Here is a 23,237-nt window from a genome sequence, read left to right as displayed (position 1 = left end):
CATGGGCTCCCTGCTTGCAGGGAAGCCTGCTTCTCCCTCTCCTGCTCCCCCTGCTTGTGTTCCTGCTCTCGCTCTCTCTCTCTCTCTGTCAAATAAATAAATAAAATCTTTAAAAAAATATACATCATGTATAATACAGATAAGCAGAAAGCAGAATACCTAAAAAACAAAAAAACCCATCATGTGGTTAAGAACCTACATATGCTGCTTTCATACCTCACTTTTCTCTTGTAACAATGTATTTTACTCATCTTTCCTTATCACTGAATAGTCTTCTAAGTAATTTTTGATGGTTCAAAGCATCCCACTGATTGTGTATAAGGGTAGTCAATCAGACTGCAACTCCACATTCCCTTCCTATAAAACCTGAAGATGCTCTTACTGAAACTAATATAAGTGAACTTCTCTTATCTGCAGCCATGTTATCCATGTCTAAGAAGTATGGGTATAATATATTCCACCAGTCTTTCATTGGTGGACAAGCTGAAATGAACTCCATCCAGCTTAATATATGTGTGCAATTTTGACTATTTCCTTTTGAGAACTTCCTAGAAGTATACTTGCTTAGTCAAAGTGTATACACTTTTTTTTTTAAACAAGTAGCTTAAGTATTTTATTTGTTTGCAACTAAGCTTGTTAACACTATATAATGAAAATGTACAAAGAATAATGTTGCAGTTTTTGGTTAGATTTAAGTCAAAGACATTCATTAATAAGGAATCTTCGAATATGAATATTCCAGAATTTCTCTAAGCCATCTGATCAGAACAACTGTCTCTGAATATTACTTTACTTTGGAAGGTACTGGCATACACTTGAATTAAGCTCAGAATTTTTCAAAATAAGCCCTAATTAATAAAACTATTCTATATTCAAACTAAAACAATTTTAATAGAACTTTCCTTTCCAGAAACAATAATAAGGGAAACAAGGCATTTTGTAAAATGTGGTCCTGAACAAGTCACAGTAAAAAAACTTAACTTCCACCTCCTCAAAACAGAGGCTACTTTCTGTTCCACAGCCTTGGAAACAAGGTGAAGAACAATCTGTAAGCAACTTTGGGCAGGGGGTTGCCAGAACAAAGCTCAAGCAGTTGAACATGGGCACTTCTTAAAGAGAATTTGGGGGAGCCTGACCACAGGGATCCAAATTCTGTTTTTAATAACCGATACAAAGGCAAAGTGGCTCCTCCCAAATAGCAGTGCTACCAGGGACTGGCCCAGCCCCACGCTTACCTGTGTTGTGCTCCCAAGCTCCCAACCAGCTGGGCTGGTCCTTCTTCATCCAGGAGGAATCTGGAGAACTAGGTGCTGTGAGTGCTGAGGAATGAGGCTGACTTTCCGAAGTACAAGCTTCACTCTGGTTAAGAACGACTTCTAAATGTCTCCACCTCTGATAACGACTATAGTCTTGCTTTATGTTCTGAAAACTTTGTTGCGGTGTTGGAAGGCGCCGCTCGCTGCCGGCGGGGCGGGCTGCTGCAGAGTCGGCGGTGGGGTCTGCGAGTGGAGAAGCAGCGGCGGCTCGGCGTCCGGGGGCCTGAGGCCCGGAGTGGGGCCGGGCAGAGGGGCGCAGCGCCGCCGCTTCGGGGATCCAGGGCTCAGCAGCGCCGCCTCGAACTCCACGGGCCGCTTCAACGTCGCCCCGCACGCCATGCGGCTGAGGGGCCAGGGACCGGGAGCCGACGCGGAGGTAACTGCGGCCCAACCTCCGGCTCCTCAGCGGAGCTCGCAAGCCTAGTCGGCTCCAGTGGCGCCTCCAGCACCCGGCGCAAAGTGCGTACACATTTTAGGGATTTGTAGTTCCAAAGTGCCCGGAGGGGAGAGGAGTACCAGTTTCTTTTCCCACCTGCAGTGTGTTTAGCTGAACCCTTGCCCAACACATATATTATCTGCTTTTTAATCTTTGCAATTTTTTTTTTTTTAAAGATTCCATTTATTCATTTGACAGAGAGAGAGCGAGAGAGGGAACACAAGCAGGGGGAGTGGGAGAGGGAGAAGCAGGCTTCCCTCCGATCAGGGAGCCCGATGTGGGGCTCGATCCCAGGACCCTGGGATCATGACCTGAGCCGAAGGCAGACACCCAACAACTGAGCCACCCAGGCGCCCCTAATCTTTGCAAATTTAATAGGTATTTAATATTCCATTTATATTACTACTAATGTGGCTGAGCATACCTATTATTGGCCATATATATATATATATATACACACACACACACACACACACATACATATCTTTATTACTCTTGCCAACTTGTAATAGTTTTAAAATTACTAACATCCATAATCCACCTTGACATCCTCCTACCCAGTTCCACCTCCCAAACTAATTTATGTACATGATATGTGGATCTTATCTCCTCTATTTCTTCAGGGAATTATTCAATCAGTTATTCTCTTTCTTGGCAGTATCTTTAACCTCTGACTACTAGTTTTTCCTCTTGTACTAATAAAATCACTAAGTGTCCTCTTCTTCAGGAAAGACCCCAACTTTGTTCTTTTATTTGCCATCCTTCTCTGGCTACTGACCTTTCTCTTTTCCTTTACAGCCAAACTTCTTTTTTTTTTTTTTTACAGCCAAACTTCTTGAAAGAATTGTGTTCATGCGCTGTGTCCATTCATCTCTGTCTCTTCAATTCACTACAAGCAGATTTACATTAAAGTCTTCAATGCCTTCTTTGTTGCTAAGATTTTAACAACAATTGCATCATATATATATGATTTAAAGCCGGATACGAGATGATTTTCCCCAAATAAACTCAACTGTGTAAAAAATATTTGTGCTGGGAAAAGAAGTGACAGGTATTAAATGAAAAATTTAAGTCCCTGCCAGGTAGTTGGGACGACTGGTGAGTTTTCTTTTTCCTTTTTTTTTGTAATTTTCCTCAACTGAAAAAAATGTACTTTTCTATTAGAACACGTTGCAATGTAATGCTACGTTTTCTAAAAGGCAGAAGAAAGGGCGCCTGGGTGGCTCAGTTGGTTAAGCGACTGCCTTCGGTTCAGGTCATGATCCTGGAGTCCCAGGATCGAGTCCCGCATCGGGTTCCCTGCTCGGTGGGAAGCTTGTTTCTCCCTCTCCCCTTGCTTGTGTTCCTGCTCTCTCTCTCTCTCTGTCAAATAAAATCTTTAGGGCGCCTGGGCGGCTCAGTTGGTTAAGCGACTGCCTTCGGCTCAGGTCATGATCCTGGAGTCCCGGGATCGAGTCCCGCATCGGGCTCCCTGCTCGGCAGGGAGCCTGCTTCTCCCTCTGACCCTCCCCCCTCTCATGTGCTCTCTCTCTCTCGTTCTCTCTGTCTCACATAAATTAAAAAAAAAATCTTTAAAAGGCAGAAGAAAATTAGAGAAGTGACGGGAGCCACTGGGCGACACTTTCACAGCAAGGAGCAAGAGCAGGTGGGCGCGACCCATGGCCCCAGGGCAGGTGTGCCCGCCGCGGGGCACGACTGGAAAACCTCCTGATAGGACTGTCTTCTCTTAGAAAGGCCCTCATGCCCTTTTCGCTCATCCCAAATGACCTCTGAGCATCTCAGCCTCTACTGCTTAACGGCTTCAAACCTCGGATAACCGCCAGTCGCTTCCAGTTGCCCTGGTAACAGCCAGCAACCCTAGCCCCGCCCAACCCAGCTACCTTAGGTCTTCCCAGAATGCTGCGCGCCATCCGCTTCTGGTTCGGAGGAGGGACTCATTCCGGAAGTAGATTCCTGTCAGTCGCTGGCGAGCGCTGGCGGTGTAGCCTGTCTCTGCTCAGGGCTGTGGGGACCGTTTTGTTTTTTTCCCCAACATTCAGAATGACTGGAAAGCTGAGGAAAGCCTATAAACTCACCGAATTTTTGTTGGCCCTCGATAAATGGATTAAACGTTATTAAAAAGCTGAAAGATGGAAAGCACTTTAAAATGATATGCAACTTCATGTGTTGCTGTGATATATTTAAAAAACTTCCAATAAAAAAGCAACTATTTTTCCTTTAGAAAACGAAGAGAAGCACAAAAAACCCCCACAAAACACCCAAATCTCATCCACATAGAAATAACCACTGTGAATCCTGGAGCAGTCTTCTAGACCCTTTCTATGCTTATAGTAAATGAAATTTCAAAATGGAATCACGTTTATGCCGTAACTTAATTTTTATGATTATATTTAAAAAGATACTACAACAACATGGTTTCATGTATTCCATTGTATCTCTTGGACACTGAAACTTTCTATCCTTTTTGCTCTTAATTAGTGCTGCAATGGAGAAATGAAAATCCTGATAGCTAAATCTTTGCCCATACTCTCATTTCTTTGTGGTAATTACTTTTCTCTTTTCAGCTTAATCCTTTGTATTTGCACTTCCTTATCGCTCCCCTAACACCTTTCCATTCCACCCTATGTCTTTATACTATAAAGGGATGAAGTTACACAAATGGCATCCAAAGCTTACTCATTTATTTAAAGTTTACTTTTCTGATTACAAAGGTAATATATGCTTATTGTGAGCACTAGGAAAATTCAGAATATAATAAAAATATCCCAATACCTAGGCAACTACTGATCATATTTTGGCATAATTTTTTTTTCTACTTTTCTTTCTTTGTTGCCTTCAGTGATGAATATGGAAAAAACGTTTGCTAATTTGGTAGGGGAAAATTACAGCTTTTAATTTGCATTTCGTTTCTTATTCATGTAGCTGAATAATATTTCAAATAGTATTTCACGTGCTTATAGGCTATGGTCAGTGTCAGGCCCCATCTTCTCTATCTAGCCTTTCCTGAATATTGAAGACTCATTACAATAACTGTAATAGTGTAGTTTTCTATATGCTTATGTTTTAGTTCTCTAAATAGGTTGAAGGCTGTGTGGTCCTGGATAAATATTCAATATTGCTAAACCCACTTTTTCTTTTATCAGCAAAATAGTGATAATAATACTTATTTTGTAGGATTGTAGTGGAGGTTAGAAATAATGTATCCAAGGTGAGCTCAATAAAAAGCGGCTTAAGAAAACTATTATAGGGGCGCCTGGGTGGCTCAGTCGGTTAAGCGTCTGCCTTCGGCTCAGGTCATGATCCCAGGGTCCTGGGATCGAGCCCCGCATCGGGCTGCCTGCTCAGTGGGAAGCCTGCTTCTCCCTCTCCCGCTCCCCCTGCTTGTGTTCCCTCTCTCGCTGTGTCTCTCTGTCAAATAAATAAATAAAATCTTAAAAAAAAAAAAAGAAAGAAAACTATTATAATTTTAGCAATCTGTACATAGGAGGTGTTCATATTTTTGTAATATTTCAAATGATGAACAACCCTAGCATCCCATCCAATGTGTTTATTTTTCATTTCCCCCCTCTATTAGTGCATTAGTTTTGCCCTTTAATGCTCTTCTTTTAATGGTTATCCTTGTGATTACAACATGTATCCTTGACTAAATAGATCCACTACAAATTAGTACTTTTACCACTTCCTGATGAATACAAAGTCCATGTTGCTGCAAATGGCAAGATTTCATTCTTTTTTTATGACTGAACAATATTCCATTGTGTATTTATAGCACCATTTCTTCATTCATTCATCGATGGACACCTAGGTTGCTTCCATATCTTGGCTATTGTAAACAATGCTGCAGTGAACATGGGATGCATATATCTTTTCAAGTTAGTGTTTTGTTTTCTTTGGATAAATACCCAGAAGTGGAATTACTGGATCATATGGTAGTTCTATTTTTTAAATTTTTTAAAAGAATCTCTATACTGTATTTCATAGTGGCTTAACCAATTTACAATCCCGTCAATAGTGCACAAGGGTTCCCTATTCTCCATATATTCACCAACACTTGTTATTTCTTGTCTTTTTGATAATAGCCATTCTAACAGGTGTGAGGTGATATCTCTTTGTGGTTTTGATTTGCATTCAATCTAGATATTTATTAAGCACCCATGACACATAAAGCACTGTTCATAATCCTCAAGGTCTCCTAAGCCTATATTATTTCTATACATTTCTCACATAAATCATATGCTCCTCTTCATCCTCATCAATTCTCTTATCCTCAGTCTCTGCCATTATGCTTGGTCCATCATAGTAGGTGCTGAATAAATATGTGAGCTGAACTGAGTAATTTAGTGGAAAAAGAGGGGCGCCTGGGTGGCTCAGTTGGTTGATTGTCTGCCTTTGGCTTTGGTTGAGATCCCAGAGTCCTGGGATACAGTCCCCACTCAGCGGGGAGTCTGCTTCTCCCTCTCCCTCTGCCCTTCCCCGTGCTTGTGCTCTGTCTCTCTCAAATAAGTAAATAAAATCTTAAAAAAAAAATTTAGTGGAAAAAGAGAAATACAAATTAGTTAAAACCTGGCAGGCTATGATGAAAATGATAACAGATGCAAAGTACTTTGTACGTTGGGAGATCAGGAGAGAATAATTTTGATTAAGGTATCTGGGAAAGCCCTGTGTGATAGGTAGATTTGATCAGGACCTGGATCATGACTGAGGAAAGGTGCTTAAAGATGGAAGTGAATTAAGGGTTGGAGATAGAAGTAAACTGGTTGTGTTTTGTTAGCAGAAAGTTATTTGGGGTGGCAAGAGAGTAGGGTGGGCCATTGGGTCCAGGTGAGGCAGAAAAAAAAAAGTAGTTGGCTCCCACATTTTGAGGATTTTGATATGACCAGTAATTATAATTGCAGCTTTCAAACGTTACTGAAAAGTACTTGCTTTCGATATGGCTTTGGACGTCAGGAGATGGGTGGGCCAGAATGCAACTGGCCTGCTGGTGGAAAAGGCAGGGAGTGGGAGGATGCCTGAGACCTTCAGAGTGTGAGGGGACTTTAGTGGCCAGTACTGAGGAAGGAGTGTCCACGAGGAGGCGGGCTGCGGAACCACGCTTATTAGGATCGGCCAACCGCGGCAAAGGTCAGCAGCGAAGCCCATAGCAGCCCTGGAGACGCCAGCGAGTGTAGCGGCTGGGTTTAATTCCTCCAGCGGACGGGGGATCCAGAGCCCCGCCCCCGTCCCTCCCCGCGCCTCTCGCCCCGCCCCTCCCCGCGCCTCTCGCCCCGCCCCTCCCCGCGCCTCTCGCCCCGCCCCTCCCCGCATCCCTCGCCCTGCCCCTCCCCGCGCTTCTCGCCCCTCCCCGCGCTTCTCGCCCCTCCCCGCGCTTCTCGCCCCTCCCCGCGCTTCTCGCCCCTCCCTGAGCCTCTCCTCGCTCAGCGTCCCTTGCTGGGCTCCGAGGCCCCGCGGCCCCAACGTCCTCAGCCAGGCTCTGCGGCAGTCGCCCTGCCTGGGGCCGGGACCGCCGGCGGAAGGAGGATCTGGGCGCCCCGGTTGGCGGGAGGGCGGTTGCCTTTCCCGGATCTCATCCCCGGCCGCCCGAGGCGGGAGGAAACAGCGGCGAGGTCCGCGGGCGGCATGGCAGGAGCTGCGGACGAGCGCGGGCCCGGTTCCGCGGCGGGGGAACAGCTGCAGCAGCAACACGTCGCGTGCCAGGTCTTCCCCGAGCGGCTGGCCCAGGGAAAGCCCGGGCAAGGGTTCCTTTCCAGCTTCTTCACCAACAACCAGAAGTGCCAGCTTATGCTCCTGAAGACGCTGGAGACAAGTAGGAGCCGTGACCCGGGGGTCGGCCGGGTGGTGTCTGAGAGCCGGAGGGCAGGGGTCTCTCGGTTCAGCCCCAGGTGTGGCAGGAGCAGGGTTCAGGCACCTCTGAGCAGGGTCTAGGTAGATTCGGCATCCTGGGGCGGGAGTGGTGGCGGGGAATGGGGGAGGGGGGGGCTGGTTGGGCCTCAGTTTCCCTTTCAGAGGTGGGAAACTCTTGCTTGTGGAATGAGGGAGGAGTCGGATAGGAGTTTGCCCTTTTCGGTCACACTCACTGGTATGACAGGTTCTCCGATTTCTCATGTAAATTATGCAGCAGTATGGGGACTTGGGAGTGAGAGTTTGAAAGAGCCACGTTCACTAAGGCATGACTGCTGGCGGCTCGAAAGCAGTTTTGCAACTGCCCTTCACTGGGAGGAGTTCTTAACCCTCATACATGGATGGGCTTCCTCGTGTAGAAACCTCTGAGACGCACTACGAAATCGTGTGTATGCACCTGAATGCATTTTTCTGGGGAGAGCGTTCCTAACTTCATCATATGCTCAAAAAGGCCCGACCCCCAAAGGGTCAAGAACCACTGCTGTTAAATAGGGACAACCAATTTCTCTAGTCCCAGGGACATTGCACTAGAGATTTCTTAACTCCTTTACACTGACATGGACTTTCTAAGTTTACTTCAGATATGTTTAGAAAATAAAAGTCTTAAACCTACTTGTCCTAAAGCAAGGTTACTATCTCATAGCTGCCAATTACAGTTCAAAAGTCACCCACCCAAAGATTTTCCAACCTTCTTGAGATGACCTGCATATTAAGGAATCAAGGGAGAGGGGAGAAGAGGGGTAATGGGAATGAGGAGGTTGTATTCACTTGGAAATGTGTATCGAATGCCTCCTAGGTTCTGGTGTGGGGAAATAAGGATGCGTAGGGCCCCGGGCTGTGCCTTTTAGAGGTTCTGAAGTGGAGCGCAGTGGAAAGAGGACGGGCTGCAGAGTTAGACATGGGTTCAAATTCTGGCCCCTCTCCTTATCAGGTGTGGAAGACTTAACTCTCTGATCCCCTCTATCCTTATCTGCACACACAAAAAGGTCCAGGTAGGGGTAAAAATACCTCTCTTAGGGTTGGGAGGAATAGGTTTTATGAATGTAAAGTGTGAGCGTATCAGGAGCAGAGTAATGGATAACTGCTTACCGTGGAAGAGACAAACAGTGGAGGAGATACGGAGGTGGGATGTGAAGACCGTGGTGGGCCGACCATGAGCTCCAGGAGGAATTAACAGGCCTCAACCCTCCCCTGGAGGGCTGCTTGGAGAAGTGTTAGTGGTATTAAAGCATCAACCTGTAGCTTTACCATCCTATCCCTAGGACTGGGCCTCAAGGGAGATCTTTGTTCCCTTTTTCTTTAAAGCAAATCCATTCTAAATACTGCAGGTCCTGTTTGAAGTACCAAACCACTGTGCTCCCTGCAATTATTATTGTTACCATTTTTTTTTTAGTAAGAGGACTATTGATTTTGGAATCCACTTCAACTTTGTAAAGCTTTCGTAGTTGCTTGAATAATAAATAATGCACTTAATCTGGTTCCTGACACCTGATATACACACACAAAAAATATTTATCACTAATAATTGTTTTACTGTTAACACTCTTAAGAGGGGGCAGGTTAATACAGCAGTAACCTATGCCTATGTTTCTCATCTCTCATTACTTTTTTTTTTTACTCACCTATTTTTGCTTTCAACACTTAAAAAAAAACCACCTTGATTTCTTTTCTTTTTCTGTTTTTTGCTTATGTCATATAATATGCTGCCCATTTGTACACTCAGACGAGACACCTATATGAAAAGTTGATATTAGAGGCATTTGGGTTTGTTGTACTTTCCTGTAATCATCACAGGCTCATGGATGCTTAGAAGGGCCCCCCAGGAGTCCTCTAGGCCTTTCCACCCCCATGTAGGAAAACCTCTGCACCATCACCAACCAGAGAGTTTCTAGACCTCTGCTGGAACAGGTTACTGATTCTTTGAGGTTCTTTGAGGCTACTGGTCTATTTTATTAACAGCTTTAATTGTTGGAAAAATCCTTTCTCGTACTGTACCTTCTACTCTTTGGTCCTTGTTCTGCCCTCTGAAGAAATATTGATGGAATCTATTCCCACGTGGCACTCCTTCAAAACCTGAAGCCATTGCGGTCCTAGTTAAGTTTTTTATTCTTCTTTCCAAAGCCACAACGCCTTTCTTGCTTCTTACAGGACTTACAATACAAAGTCCTGTATTGTTCTAGTTGCTTTCCCCCGTGGAAGAGCTTCAGTTGGCAGGTCCTGCTTAGAGTGTGGTACTCAGAATGGGATCCTGTTAGCCTGTGGTCTGACCAGGAAAGATGCCATTGGGGCTCCTTAACTACCTTCTTCTAATCTGGATACTGTGCTGCAGTTCCTTTCTGTGGATGTGGCCCCCAATTCCCTCATTCTTTTGGTATGTGCTTTAATACAATGTTTTTGATCCTGTAACTAAAAATGGGCTTTAAAATCATTTTTGGTATTATTGAAGATGTTCAATAGTACCCAACTTGGTATTCGTATCAGTGTTTTATTTCATTAAAGACTTGTTTTTATGTTCATTTAAGCTTGTCTTTTCATATCCATGTTTACCAATTTTAAGATAGTATTACTTCGTTAAGATTTGTGAGTTACTTTTTGATAATATACTGCTTTTTGGATAATTTAATTGGTTCTATTTTTTCCAATTAACATACTTAATTGAATCAATATCTTTTTAGATCCATATGTCAAACTTCTACTTGATGCCATGAAGCACTCAGGTTGGTAAGTAAATCTTTTTAAAATGCTGGTCTGTATTCTGGCTGCTAAAAACATAAAAACCCCATACTGGAACTAACTATTTTTCACTTCAGGCCACAAAGGCTTTTCCATATGGTAGGTGGTGGGGATGGGCTGTATTCTTTCCAGGCAGGTCTTGTTTTCTGCATACATCTTCTGCCCTAACTCTAAATCTCTGGCTCTACCATTCACTTCCGGTATTTGATAAAGACCGCATGTAAAGTCTTGTAAGTAATTACCAAACCTGGCTCTTCCACTCTACCAGACTCAGCATTGTCCTTCATGGAGAAGAAATCTCAGCTTGTTTTGTAGGAGCCTTCCAGGTGGTGTTTAATTTGGAAGAGATTAGAGGAGGTGACATCTGAGGTCCACTTCTTAACCTTCTGGCCCGAGGGGAGCAACTCCAGCGTATTTCCAATATGTTCTTAATCAGTGTACCAAATGCTTTATGGAATCATGTCATGGAATTTGAACTAGGATAGATTTTGCAGGGACGATTTCCTTATATCACAAATGAGACAACTTAGTTGTGAAGGTTTCCCAAGGTTTCTTATGTGTTAGTGGGAGAGGGGATTTATGACCTGGGGCTCCTGACTCCTTACCCAAGGCTGTTTCCCCTGCACCGCATCCGCGTGCACACTGCTTTTGGACATTGTTTCTTTAATGCATGCTTGCCTTTTAGTGCTGTTAACAAAGAAAGACACTTTTCTTGTGAAGACTGTAATGGCAATGTCAGTGGAGGTTTTGATGCGTCAACGTCTCAGGTAGGCATTTTTGCCCAGGTGGTTCTCTTTCCCGATATTTGCTAAGCACCTTGGCATGCTGGCCATTCTGTTGGGTAGACTTTGTATAAGATTCAAAAAAGGAATTAGTTATGGTTCTTCCTCTTAAGGAGCTTATGCTTTCACAGGGGAGATAAGACAATGATAAAGTTTGAGGCAGGTTAAACTATTTTAGGTGGGTGTGGTTACCACAATGGGATAGTAATGTGATTGCAAGATACCTACAGATTCAGCTAGAGCGTATAAAGCTTCTTCAGGGGCAAAGAAGACGAAGACTGTTGCCCAAATAAGGGGTAGCATGAGCAAAGGTGGTGTGTTGGGAAAGGACAAGGTATATTTGGGAAGTGGCATGTTGTCCAGTGTAGCTGGGGGGCAGGAATGTTTGGGGAATATGGGGAAATAGGATTGGAAAGAAAGGTAAGCCATATGGTGGGAGGCTTTGAATGCTGAGCTAAAGAGTTTCATCTTTACCCCGTGAGAAGTGATATACCTTTGAACATTTTTGGTTAGGCCAGTAAGTTTACTCATCTGGAAAATATGGGTAATGATTGTATCTATCGTGTAATATAGTTAGGAGAATTAAATGAGATAGCTCATGTAAGGTACTTATCATAGTAAGCATTCAATAAAAGTTTTAAGCAATTGGAGGGTTTTGACAGCATCTTGGAGGTGGTAGAAGAATTAGGTCGTATGATGAGAGTAGATGAAGTTTTTATAAGTAACACCTTCCATCTTGAACATACAACCCTGTTTAATAATACTTAGTTGTTTCCTCCTGGGGAATATTATATGTATTTTGGTTATTTATAGGTATTTCACAGTAATCATGGGAAAAAGAAACATAGCATAGGAGTGAAAGGTCTGGGTTTTGGAGTCTGGTGGAGTTGAGTTCAAATCTAGTTCCCCTGCTTATTAGCTGTGGGGCTTGGGCAAGTTATTTGCCTTATTCTCAGTTTCCTCATTTGTAAACTGATAATAACAATACTTGTAGCTCTCAAAATGGGTCTTGGTGAATTCATTTCCCCCTTGGGGTTAAATAGAGTGGATATTTTGAACTTTTATCGTACTTCTCAGCAGTGTTGAGCATAGTTGGGCACTCTCTCCTTTTATTTTTATAAATTATAATTTGTATCTTGAAGTGTTTCATTCATGCAGAAGAGTAAGAAACCTGTATGCATACTTTTGGTCATAGCAATAAAATGATTACCTGTGTAACTGCCACCCAGATTTGAGAAATAGAACTTGCCAGGACTTCAGAAGATTGTGTCCCTCTTGGATCACATTTCCTCTCTTATTCTTATCACATTTCCTTATTCTGACTCTTGTGATAATCATTTCCTGCTTTTCTGAATGGTTTTACCATCTTTATGTACAGTCAAACCATGTGTTATTCAGTTGCCTGGCTTTTAAGTTTTATACATGGAATACTTTGAGTTCTGTGTGATACTTTGTAGTTTTATGAAATCATACAGTATATAGTCTTCTGTAAAAATTATTTTGTTGAGATTCTTCCATGTTGTACACACCTCTCATTTACATAGCTGGACTGTTATATAGTCTTCCACTGTATGCCTATATTGCAGTTTACCGTATTTAATATTGTTTCTGACTTTGTTGTGAACAATGTCGCTGTGAATATTTTTCACCCTTTCTCCTGGTGCACATGTGCAAAAATTACTCCTGGGTATTTGTCTAGAAGCAGAATTGCTGGGTCATATAGTATGCATACACTTGGCTTTAGTGGGTAATGCCAGACACTTTCTTCCCCTGGTTCCCCCAGTACATGACACTCTTCTGGTTGCTTCTTTGCTAGCTCACCTTCCTCTGTCAGCTGCTAAATGTTGAAGTCTCTTAATCCTTGATGTTAGATCCCTTTCTTTGCTTCCTCTATACTCTGCCAAGGGGATCTCATTTATTTTCCTTGGTCAGAGCTCTCTTTTGAACTTCACATTTGTATATCCAAATGCCCACTTCACACCTACACTTGGATATCTTAAAGGCACCTGAGACCTCACAGATTTGTCCAAGTCCAAATTGATGGTTTATACCATCCCCTGTCCCCATCCAACCTGGTGTTGTAGTTTTGCATATCTCAGTGAATGGTACCATCCTCTATCCTATTACCCAAGCCAGAAATGTAGAGATCATCCTTGTACCTCTGATTCCCTACCCATATTCTATATCCGTCACCGATTTTTATCCAGTTTACCTCCTAAATATTATTTTGGGGGGCATCCCACCATCCCTGCTCAGGTACCATTATTTCTTGCCTAGAATACCTCTTTAGCCTTCAGCTAGCCTCTCTGCGTCCAGTTTTGGTCATCTTCTGCTTATTTTTCCAACTGTAGTCAAAAGGATAAAAATAAAAGCACCCCCATTTCACTCCTCCCTTTCAGTGACTTCCCACTGTTCTCAGGATAAAGAGTGATTTGGCTCTTGCCGACCTCCCCAGCCTTATCTCGTGCCTGTCACCTACAGTTCTGTGCTACTAGTCTGCTTTCAGCTTCTCAGACATTCTCTTCTGTCAGCGCTGCTCCCCTTTGCACAGGCTGCTCTGTCTGGAATGCTCCCTTCCCCACCTCTCAAATTTAATTCCTATTCACCCATGAGATCCCAGTTTAAACATTCTTTTTGCAGAGATGCCTTTCCCAATCCTCGAGACCAGGTCAGGCATTCTTATTGTATGTACTCATGACATCCTGGATTTTTCTTCATGACAACTGTCATTGCATGTCTTTAATGATTTTGGTAAATATTCGATTAATTTCTAGTGCCATTTGTAGATTATGCATTAGAAATTATAATTATAGATTATAAATTATGAATAATTATAAATCTACTAGTAGGTCTCAAGAAATATTATTGAAAGATGAATGTTGGATGAATGTATATAAAATAGCTGGCACATATCCCGGTGTCTGGTACATAGTAAGAACACAATAAATGGTAACTGTTGTTATTAGGATCCCTTATGTGTTTATTATTCTTATAGGGTCCTGCTCAGTGTGCTGTTGGCTTTTTGCACTTCTTTCTGAAGGTCTTTCTGAGGATTTTTCCCTGGCAGTTCTAGTAGAATGAGACAGTGGTGGTCATTCATTGTTGATTCATTGCTCATTCAGAAACTTGATAAGAAGCAGTTTACATGTATTCTCATTTAATTCTCACAATTCTATGAGGTAGGTACTCTAATTATCTCCTTTTTAGAGTTGAGGAAACTGAGGCACAGAGAGGTTAAGAAACTTGCCCAAGGTCACCGAGTTAGTAAGGAGCGGGGCTGGAGTTTGAATCTGCTTCATTCCAAAGCCCACTCCTAGTATGACGCTGTGGAGTCCAGCAGCCCACCAAGGATGGTATTTAATTAAGTGCTTCAGTTCAGACAGAAGAGGGAGAAGTTGGTCACTGGGAACGCTTAATGGAGCATGTACTCTAGGACCAGGCCTTGATGGATGGGGAGGTGTGGGGTTGAGGGAGGAGAGTGGGTGGAAGCGCTCCAAGCTGGTGAGCCATCTCACACCAGAGAGAAGGTGGGAGTTACAAAAGGAGAGTAGATGTTAGACATAATGGAACTTCTCCTATTTTGGTGCCTCCTAGATTGTTTTGTGCCAGAACAACATCCGTAATCAGGCCCATATGAACAGAGTCGTCACCCACGAGCTCGTTCATGCGTTTGATCACTGTCGTGCTCACGTTAATTGGTTCACCGACGTCAGACATTTGGCCTGCTCAGAAGTGAGTTTTATTGTAAAAGATACTTTCTCCCCCTGGAACACTCTGAGTTTGAACATTTATTTATTTATGTATATTTATGTATTTATTTTTCTTGAATAATTTTTTATATTATTATTAACATATAATGGATTATTTGTTTCAGGGGTACAGGTCTGTGATTCATCAGTTGAGTTTGAACATTTAATTGAAGTGTAATGCTTAAGACTCTCTCTCCCTCTGCCCCTCACTCCCCACCTCAAATAAATAAATAAATCTTAAAAAAGAAAACCTAATTGAAGTATAATTTACTTAAACATACTCCTTTTCTTCCTGTCATGGTTCCATGTTACTCTTAGATTTCCATTTTTAACTCCTGAACACAGCTTTGAGACAGAACAAGAGATATTTTAAGTATCTTCTTAGAATTGTCTTAATTATAACCTTTAAATCCTAGTAATAGTAATGACTTTATAATAACCATTTTTAACCAAATAACCATTTTTAGTATATGATAGATATATTTCATATATATATGTGTGTGTGTATATATATATATATATATGGTATATAATAACCATTTTTAACCAAATAACCATTTTTAGTATATGATAGATATATTTCATACATATATGTGTATATATATATGGTATATAATAACCATTTTTAACCATTTAACCAAATAACCATTTTCCCTGTGGAATATACTGTATAATATAAAAACTAATGCTAGTTAACCCTGGCTGAGGACTATGTGCCAAACACTGTTCCTTTTGTGGATTCTTATTGTGTCTACTCAACAGTCCATCCAGGTAGATGCTATGATCTGCATGTTCTATGTGTCGAAAGGGAGGCGTTGATTGAGATCCATGGTTAGTAAGTGGCAGAGGCAGGATTGCAACCAGGGTTCTTAACTGTCCTGCCGTGCTGCCTTCCATAGGTGGAGTGCCTTGCTTGCCCTAGAGTAAGACATGTAGTCTCAAAAATACGACATAAAAAGTTTTTATGGTAATAATAAGCACTTTGGGTTGCTCTCAGAAGTGCAGTATATTTATGCTCTTAGACATATGTATTTAATATGAGCATTTCATTAATTGAAGAGTGCAGTGTGCTGAGAAGTAAAAAAAAAACTAATATAAATTTAAGTGTATACTTTATAACTTAGATTATTTTCTCTTTCCCTTGAAATTAATAAGCAGCCCCACTGCCTCTAATTATAACTCATATTATTTGGAGAGTAGACTGAAACCTGAGTTTTTAAATAGGTCTCTCTCTTGGACGTTATGAGAATTAATGCCTGTTAGCTAGCTAAAGTATGTTAAGGGCCTTGAAATCCTCAGAGGAATGAGGCCATGTTGTTGTAGAAGTCACAAGAAGTGGGCCATTCTGTTTGCAGTACATCAGCAAAAATGTGGCCAGGTTGGCTGTAGCATTCATGTGGGTAGTTCTGGTAGAAGGTAGAAAGACCTTTTCATCTATTGAAGCTGCATTTTACCTTAAAAATATAGTGAATTAGAAAATATGTCCTAACTTCAGGCTGTCATGCTCATAGCATGACCAGTTGGGAATGTTCTTGTGCTTGGAATGTTCTTGCTTAAGTTTCAAGAACTTAATTTTTCAAAGGACAATTGAGGCCCCGGGGGATGGCATCAATTTACACAGGTTATGGTGTGAAGTTTTGAAAGTTCCCTTTGATAAATGATTGACCCTCCCCCAAACCCCCAGTTTATTTTGCATTGTCTAGTCTAGCTCATGGATATCTGCTCTTTTTCTTAATGTAAGAATAACTTAAAATAGTCTATGTCAGAGTTTAAAACATTCTTGAAAAAGATCCGATGGATACTCTGTTTTCAGAAAGACATGCTAATTTTAAATTCTTTTTCAAAACTTTTTATAGAGCAAGAACACTTACTTTCCTTCTCTTTGCCTCTGTCTTTGTGATAGGTTCGAGCTGCTAACCTTAGTGGAGACTGCTCTCTTGTAAATGAAATATTCAGGCTGCATTTTGGATTGAAACAACATCATCAGGTAAAACTAACATATGAAATCCCTCACCCTTCAGAGTGCTAGGAGTGGAAATAATGCATAAAGAAATGAGAAGTACATTTAGTATTTGAAACGTGAAAGAACTACTTCTATGGGAAGAATACAGAATGTATCCTGTTGAAGCCAAATAGATGGAGTTTAGTTCTACTTTTTAATTACGGGCAAGCTGTGTGACTCAGCGAGAGATTCTAATAGTGAAAAGAACTATATGATCTTGTTCTTGGGATCCTTTTGGAAGCAGGTAGATGAAGACCTGATGCAAAATCACAGCCCGTCTGACTTTGATCCCTGCAGTCCGGGACTTGTATTCCCGAGACAAAAAAGTCATACCTATCGGATCAAAGACTGCCCCACAGCACAGGTTATGGCCGGGTAGTAGTGCTCCTTTAAGGGCTGTGTGACATGACAGCAAAGCTTTGAATCAGCACAGCCCTGACGATGATAAGTCTCTCCTCTTTTTCCTTTGGGTAGCGGCCACCGAAAGTGAACAGAACTAGCAACAGGAGGGAAAGTTTGGGGAGGTAGTGGGAGCCTGGTGGAGGGAGAACAGTCGTAGAGAATGGAGTCCCTGCGTTCGTATGACATGTACCCAAGAGACACCAACATCGGTGACAGTGACTGATGGCCAAATATGGTAAAATCACCCAGTTTTAACAGGAATGAATTACATTTGGAAAGAAGTAAACCTGAACTGTGGTCTCTACGTGTGCCTCCCAAACCTGTAGCTCCAGGAGACAAATTTTTACCATCGTTTCTTCCCCTGGAAGGGAGAAATGTCCTCTTTCTGGCAATTGCTGCCGTAGCTCCATATGGTTCATCCTCTCTTTCTTCTTCCTTTATGCCTGAGGTTTATTTTTAAAATCAGTGTTTAGTGTAATTTAGGTCGAGAAGCACTGGTTTATATTCTTTCTTTTTTTTTTTTAAGATTTTATTTATTTATTTGACAGACAGTGAGAGAGGGAACACAAGCAGGGGGAGTGGGAGAGGGAGAAACAGGCTTCCTGCGGAGCAGGGAGCCTGATGCGGGGCTCGATCCCAGGACCCTGGGATCATGACCTGAGCCGAAGGCAGACGCTTAACCACTGACTGAGCCACCCAGGTGTCCCACTGGTTTATATTCTAATACTAGTGAGCATCCCCAGCTCAGGCATGCTGACCAGGGTGAAGTAAAGCAGGAAACACACACAGAAGATGAATGATTGACGGATTGCATAGCTGTAAGAACCAGTATTTGGTTATTTTTCATGAAAAGGTTAGATGCCATTCTTTTGAACTTTAGCTTGGGCTTGTGGAGAAATAAATGGATTTAAAACTCTCCAAGAATTGGAATGGCAGGACCTTATGTTTCTTAACATATTTAGAATACTGAGAAATTCTAGCCTATTACTGTGTAACATTAGATAATTTATTTTCTTAGATAGAGAATTTAATACCCATGCAAAGAACGCTCAGGGAAAAAAAAAAGGTTGTTTGATTTTTTTTTTTTTTCTCCTGAAAAATTAAGACACCTTCAAATTTTATGTATATGCATGTGTAGCTTCCTTTTGCCTCCATGGGAGATGCCCCTCTTGAAGGAAAGATTATCTAGTATTAGTCAACTGGAAAGTAAAGGAAGAGAAAGACATAGAAGTAAAGTATATTTTAAATCTATTTAAATTTTATTAAAAATCCAACTAGAACCTTATTTATAGATTTTTTTTTTGGTTTGTTTTTTTGATTTTTGCAAATTGGGAGTTACTGTTTGTTGGACTACCTAAAACTTCAGAAAATGACATCTGGTTATATTATTGGAAAAGATGAAAAAATGGAGGAGGTCTTATTTATACCTAAATAATTTTAGGTTGAGCTAAACATATTCCATAGAGTTATGTTTCTACTTTAGAATGACAGAAATGAATAAAATAATATGAAAGGGAATTAATTCTTTTTTCCATTAATATTTTAAATTTAAATTTGATTAATTAACATATAATGTATTATTAGTTTCAGAGGTAGAGTTCAGTAATTCATCAGTCTTATATAAAACCCAGTGCTCATTACATCACATGTCCTCCTTAATGTCCATTACTCAGTTACCACATCCCCCCACCCACCTCCCCTCCAGCAGCTATCCGTTTGTTTCCTATGATTAAGAGTCTCTTATAGTGGGGTGCCTGGGTGGCTCAGTTGGTTAAGCCTCTGCCTTTGGCTCAGGTCATGATCCCAGGGTTCTGGGATTGAGCCCCGCATTGGTCTCCCTTCTTAGCGGGGGGTTTTCTTCTCCCTTTCCTTCTGCCCCCCTTCCCAGCTTGTGCTCTTTCTCTTTCTCTCTCTCTCAAATAAATAAATAAATAAATAAATAAATAAATAAATAAATATTTTTAAAAAAGAGTCTCTTATGGTTTGTCTCCCTCTCTGATTTCTTCTTGTTTTATTTTCCCTCCCTTCCCCTATGATCCTCTGTTTTTTTCTTAAATTCCACATGAGTAATTATCTTTCTCTGATTGACCTATTTTGCTTAGCATAATACCCTCTAGTTCCATCCATGTAGTTGCAAATGGCAAGATTTCATTTTTTTTTTTGATGGCTGAGTAATATTCCGTTGTATATAAATACCACATCTTCTTTATCCATTCATCTGTTGATGGACATCTTGGCTCTTTCCACAGTTTGGCTATTGTGGACATTGCTGCTATAAACACTGGGGTGCAGGTGCCCCTTCGGATCACTACATTTGTATCTTTAGGGTAAATACCCGGTAGTGCAATTGCTGGGTCATAGGGTAGTTCTATTTTCAACTTTTTGAGGAACCTCCATACTGTTTTCCAGAGTGGCTGCACCAGCTTGCATTCCCACCAACAGTGTAAGAGGGTTCGAAAGGGAATTAATTCTGACTGTGGTCAGACATTATATAAAATATCATTATTTCATGATTAAATTGTCATTTAAGTTAAAGCCACATACTTTTCTTTCTCCTTAGACCTGTGTACGAGACAGAGCCATTCTTTCTATCCTGGCTGTTAGGAATATCAGCAAAGAAGTAGCTCAAAAGGCTGTTGATGAAGTTTTTGAATCTTGTTTCAATGACCATGAACCTTTTGGAAGGATCCCACATAACAAGACTTATGCAAGATATGCTCATAGAGACTTTCAAAACCGTGATCGGTATTACTCAAATATATGAAGAAAATGACATTTTATATTATGGAGCTTCTGTGATCATGCAGAAAATATGGTTCTTAAGTGGACAAATATATAAAATGTAAATGATCAATTAAATACAGATAAAACACAGAAGATACTGATTCTAGCATATGATCAGAAAAAGTAACTGTGATAAAAGTGAAACTGCCTTTAACTCCAAGGCAAAAATTATAACTTTATAGTTAACCATTTGGTAAATAAGACAAATAAATTACATTTTTGTATTTTTTTATGCTGTACTGGTGTTTTTTATTATTTGTGTGTTTTTTTAGATTGTGATTTTTTTTTTTACATGTGATCATTTTAAAATTTGATTATGAAACCTGTGAAGTGTGTCCTTGTATGAAGTTGATAGGTGACCACTGTTGGTATTTACATTAAATGTAAAGAAAAATGTACTGCTTTTATTACAGGACATTTATTGAAATGTTATGATGGTCAAAATATGCAAAGAATGAAAGTTGGGGATGATTCATTCAATGGTCCATGCCTCCCTTCTTCTTCTTCTTTGAACATATATGTGGGGACTATATGGCTTAGTTTTCTGGAGACGGTCCTAATTAGATTTTTTTTCTTTTGTAAAGGCAGTGCATTAAATTTATAACGTAATTGAATTTAATTTTTATGTATTTATAAGATTTTTCATATAATCATTCTCAAATCTTTTGTCCGGCCCTGTGTCTGAGTTTTAGATTCAGAAAACAGGTCATCTTATCTATTCCCCTTAACTGGTAGCTGCATCTTACACCTGTCTTTGGCAAATGTTTCTTGGCCTATGTCCAGACTGAAAGACAGTGATGCCTGTGTGTAGATGTGGCTAATTAAGGATTTGAAGACAAGGAAGTTAGCAGGATTCTTTCTTGTGAGTTAAAATTTGATTAAATTATGAAGTGATACCCAAGCTTGATAACTTATTAAACATTAAAACAAGGTTTGAGGATTCTGGGGAGACGGCAGAGTAGGAAACAACAGAAATCTGTTTCCCCACCTAGACAAAATTGCACTGGCAGAATCTTATATAAATATTTTGAACCCCATGGGCGCCTGGGTGGCTCAGTTGGTTAAGCGACTGCCTTCGGCTCAGGTCATAATCCTGGAGTCCCAGGATCGAGTCCCGCATCGGGCTCCCTGCTCGGCACGGAGTGTGCTTCTCCCTCTGACCCTCCCCCCTCTCATGTGCTCTCTGTCTCTCATTCTCTCTCTCAAATAAATAAATAAAATCTTAAAAAAAAAAATATTTTGAACCTCGAGTCTGAAGGCTCCTAATTTTCAGGGAAAGGCTTGGGTGGTAAATTGCAGTTAATTTTGGTCAATTTCAGCTCTTAGCGTAGTAGTAGCTACCCATCTCCCACCACTCTGCCCTGTGGCAGACAGCAGTGTATGTGTTCCTGGAGTAGCTTTTACACAGATTGTGGAGCCAGGGTGGGCAAAAAGCACCCTGTCTTCCATATATTTGGGACCTGCTCTGATTGTGGCTTTTGAACACAGAGGTTCAGAGAAAGAGCTGGTGGCATTGTTGCACCCCCTCCCATTTTTGCAAACTGCTTTCCATCTGGCTCAGGTGACTTTCAGGGTCTTTAAAGGGCTGGTGACTTTTGTCGTCCTTCATTTTCCCCTTTTGGGATCCAGACCTTGAAGACTAGGCCATTCAAAAACAATGGCAGGGGCGCCTGGGTGGCTCGCTCGGTTAAGCGTCTGCCTTCAGCTCAGGTCATGATCCTGGGGTACTGGGATCAAGCCTGCATTGGGCTCCCTGCTCAGTGGGGAGCCTGCTTCTCCCTCTCCATCTGCCACTCCCCCTGCTTGTGCCCTCTCATGCTCTCTCTCTCAAATAAATAAATAAAATCTTAAAAAAAAAATGAAACAAACAAACAAACAAACAAACAAACACCAAAAACAATGGCATATACAGGTGGAATTAGAAAGTCATCAGGCATGCCCAGGGAAAGGCACAGGCTCAGAAAAAACCAAGTTTACGCCTCAGGCTGATCCTTGGCCCAGAGACAGCCTGCAACAATTAAAAGCAAAACCAAAAACAAACCCCAAACAACAGCTAACCCTGAGGAAGCAGAAGAATCTGATTTTCAGAGTTACCACATTATTACATTCAAATGTCCAGTTTTTTAACCCAAAAAATCACAAGGCATACAAAGGATACACAAGACATACACAGAAAAGTGTGGTCCATTCAAAGGAGAAAATAAACTAACAGAAACTTTCCCTGAAAAAACCTGATGGTGGATTTAACAGACAAAGAATTTAAAACAACTGCCTTAAAGATGCTCAAAGAACTAAAGGCAAATGTGGAAAAAGCCAAGAAATGATGTACAAACAAAATGGAAATATCAATAAAGAGATAGAAAACTTAAAGAAAACCAAAAAGACGTGGAAAGTACAATAACAAATGACAAAAATCCACTTGAGGGATTCAAAGGCAGATTTGGGCAGGCAGAAGAATCAATAAACTTGAAGAAAAGGAAAATTATTGAGTCTAAAGGACAGAAAGAAAAAAGAATGAAGACAATGGAATAGAGCCTAAGGGACATGAGGGATACAATCAAGTTGACCAACATATGCATTGTGGAAGTCCCAGAAGGAGAAGAGAGAGAAAGGGGCAGAGGGAATATTTGAAGAAATAATGGTTTGTAACTCCACATTTTCTTTTCTACATAATTTTAGAGACTAACACATTGAGGAAGTTATTAGTTTATGTTTTGGGGCACACAATGTATAAATACATAATTCTGTGTCACCAACAACTGAAAAGGATAAGGACAGTTTTAAAGGAGAAGAATTTTTGTACCTTATTGAAGTTACACTGGTATAAATTCAAAATAGAGTGTTAAAACTTTATGATGTTAAATGTAATCCCCATGGTAACCACAGGAAAATAGCTATAGAATATACACAAAAGGACATGAAAAAGGAATTTAAATGTTCACTATAAAAAATCAAGTACACACAAAAGAAGAGAGTAGTGCTGTGCATGGGAGACAAAAAAGGTGTAAGGTATGTAGAAAAATACATAGCAAGATGCCTGAGGTAAATTTCCTCTTATCAGTGATTATGTTATTATTTTAACAGATTTTATTTATTTATTTATTTATTTATTTATTTATTTATTTATTTATTTAT

At 41.0% G+C, this 23,237-nt stretch overlaps 1 protein-coding gene and 1 long non-coding RNA gene across 7 annotated transcripts in view; one reads left to right on the top strand and one right to left on the bottom strand.

The window, feature by feature from the left end:
- LOC123843573 (uncharacterized) overlaps positions 1-1,402 on the bottom strand; it is a 34,863-nt gene extending 33,461 nt beyond the window's left edge. For both annotated transcript variants that reach the window (XR_010411487.1, XR_010411488.1), the window contains exon 1: positions 1,236-1,402. This is a non-coding gene — a long non-coding RNA (uncharacterized LOC123843573). The remainder of the gene's footprint in view (positions 1-1,235) is intronic.
- A 5,742-nt stretch (positions 1,403-7,144) lies between these two features.
- The window catches only part of ATP23 (ATP23 metallopeptidase and ATP synthase assembly factor homolog), a 120,150-nt gene continuing 104,057 nt past the window's right edge, over positions 7,145-23,237 (top strand). For 3 of the 5 annotated variants that reach the window (XR_006790620.3, XM_054506960.2, XM_045873076.3), the window contains exons 1-5: positions 7,176-7,555; positions 10,326-10,371; positions 11,069-11,150; positions 14,760-14,897; positions 16,818-16,901. Coding sequence is in view for 4 of the 5 variants with exons in the window: in XM_054506960.2 (XP_054362935.1) it covers positions 7,369-7,555; positions 10,326-10,371; positions 11,069-11,150; positions 14,760-14,897; positions 16,818-16,901 (537 nt within the window). In the remaining variant the exon portion in view is untranslated. Of the gene's footprint in view, positions 7,556-10,325; positions 10,372-11,068; positions 11,151-14,160; positions 14,345-14,759; positions 14,898-16,817; positions 16,902-19,878; positions 20,342-23,237 lie in introns of those variants that run through there. The other 2 variants (XM_045873077.3, XM_064590977.1) reach the window with 2 other exon arrangements.

Source organism: Mirounga angustirostris, unplaced genomic scaffold (genome assembly GCF_029215605.1).
Source record: "Mirounga angustirostris isolate CCGP_5_RB_7025 unplaced genomic scaffold, mMirAng1.0.hap1 SCAF_5, whole genome shotgun sequence".
Taxonomy (NCBI): Eukaryota; Metazoa; Chordata; class Mammalia; order Carnivora; family Phocidae; genus Mirounga; species Mirounga angustirostris.
The sequence above is the reverse complement of the archived record's forward strand: the minus strand, read 5'-3'. Positions and strand labels throughout refer to the sequence as shown.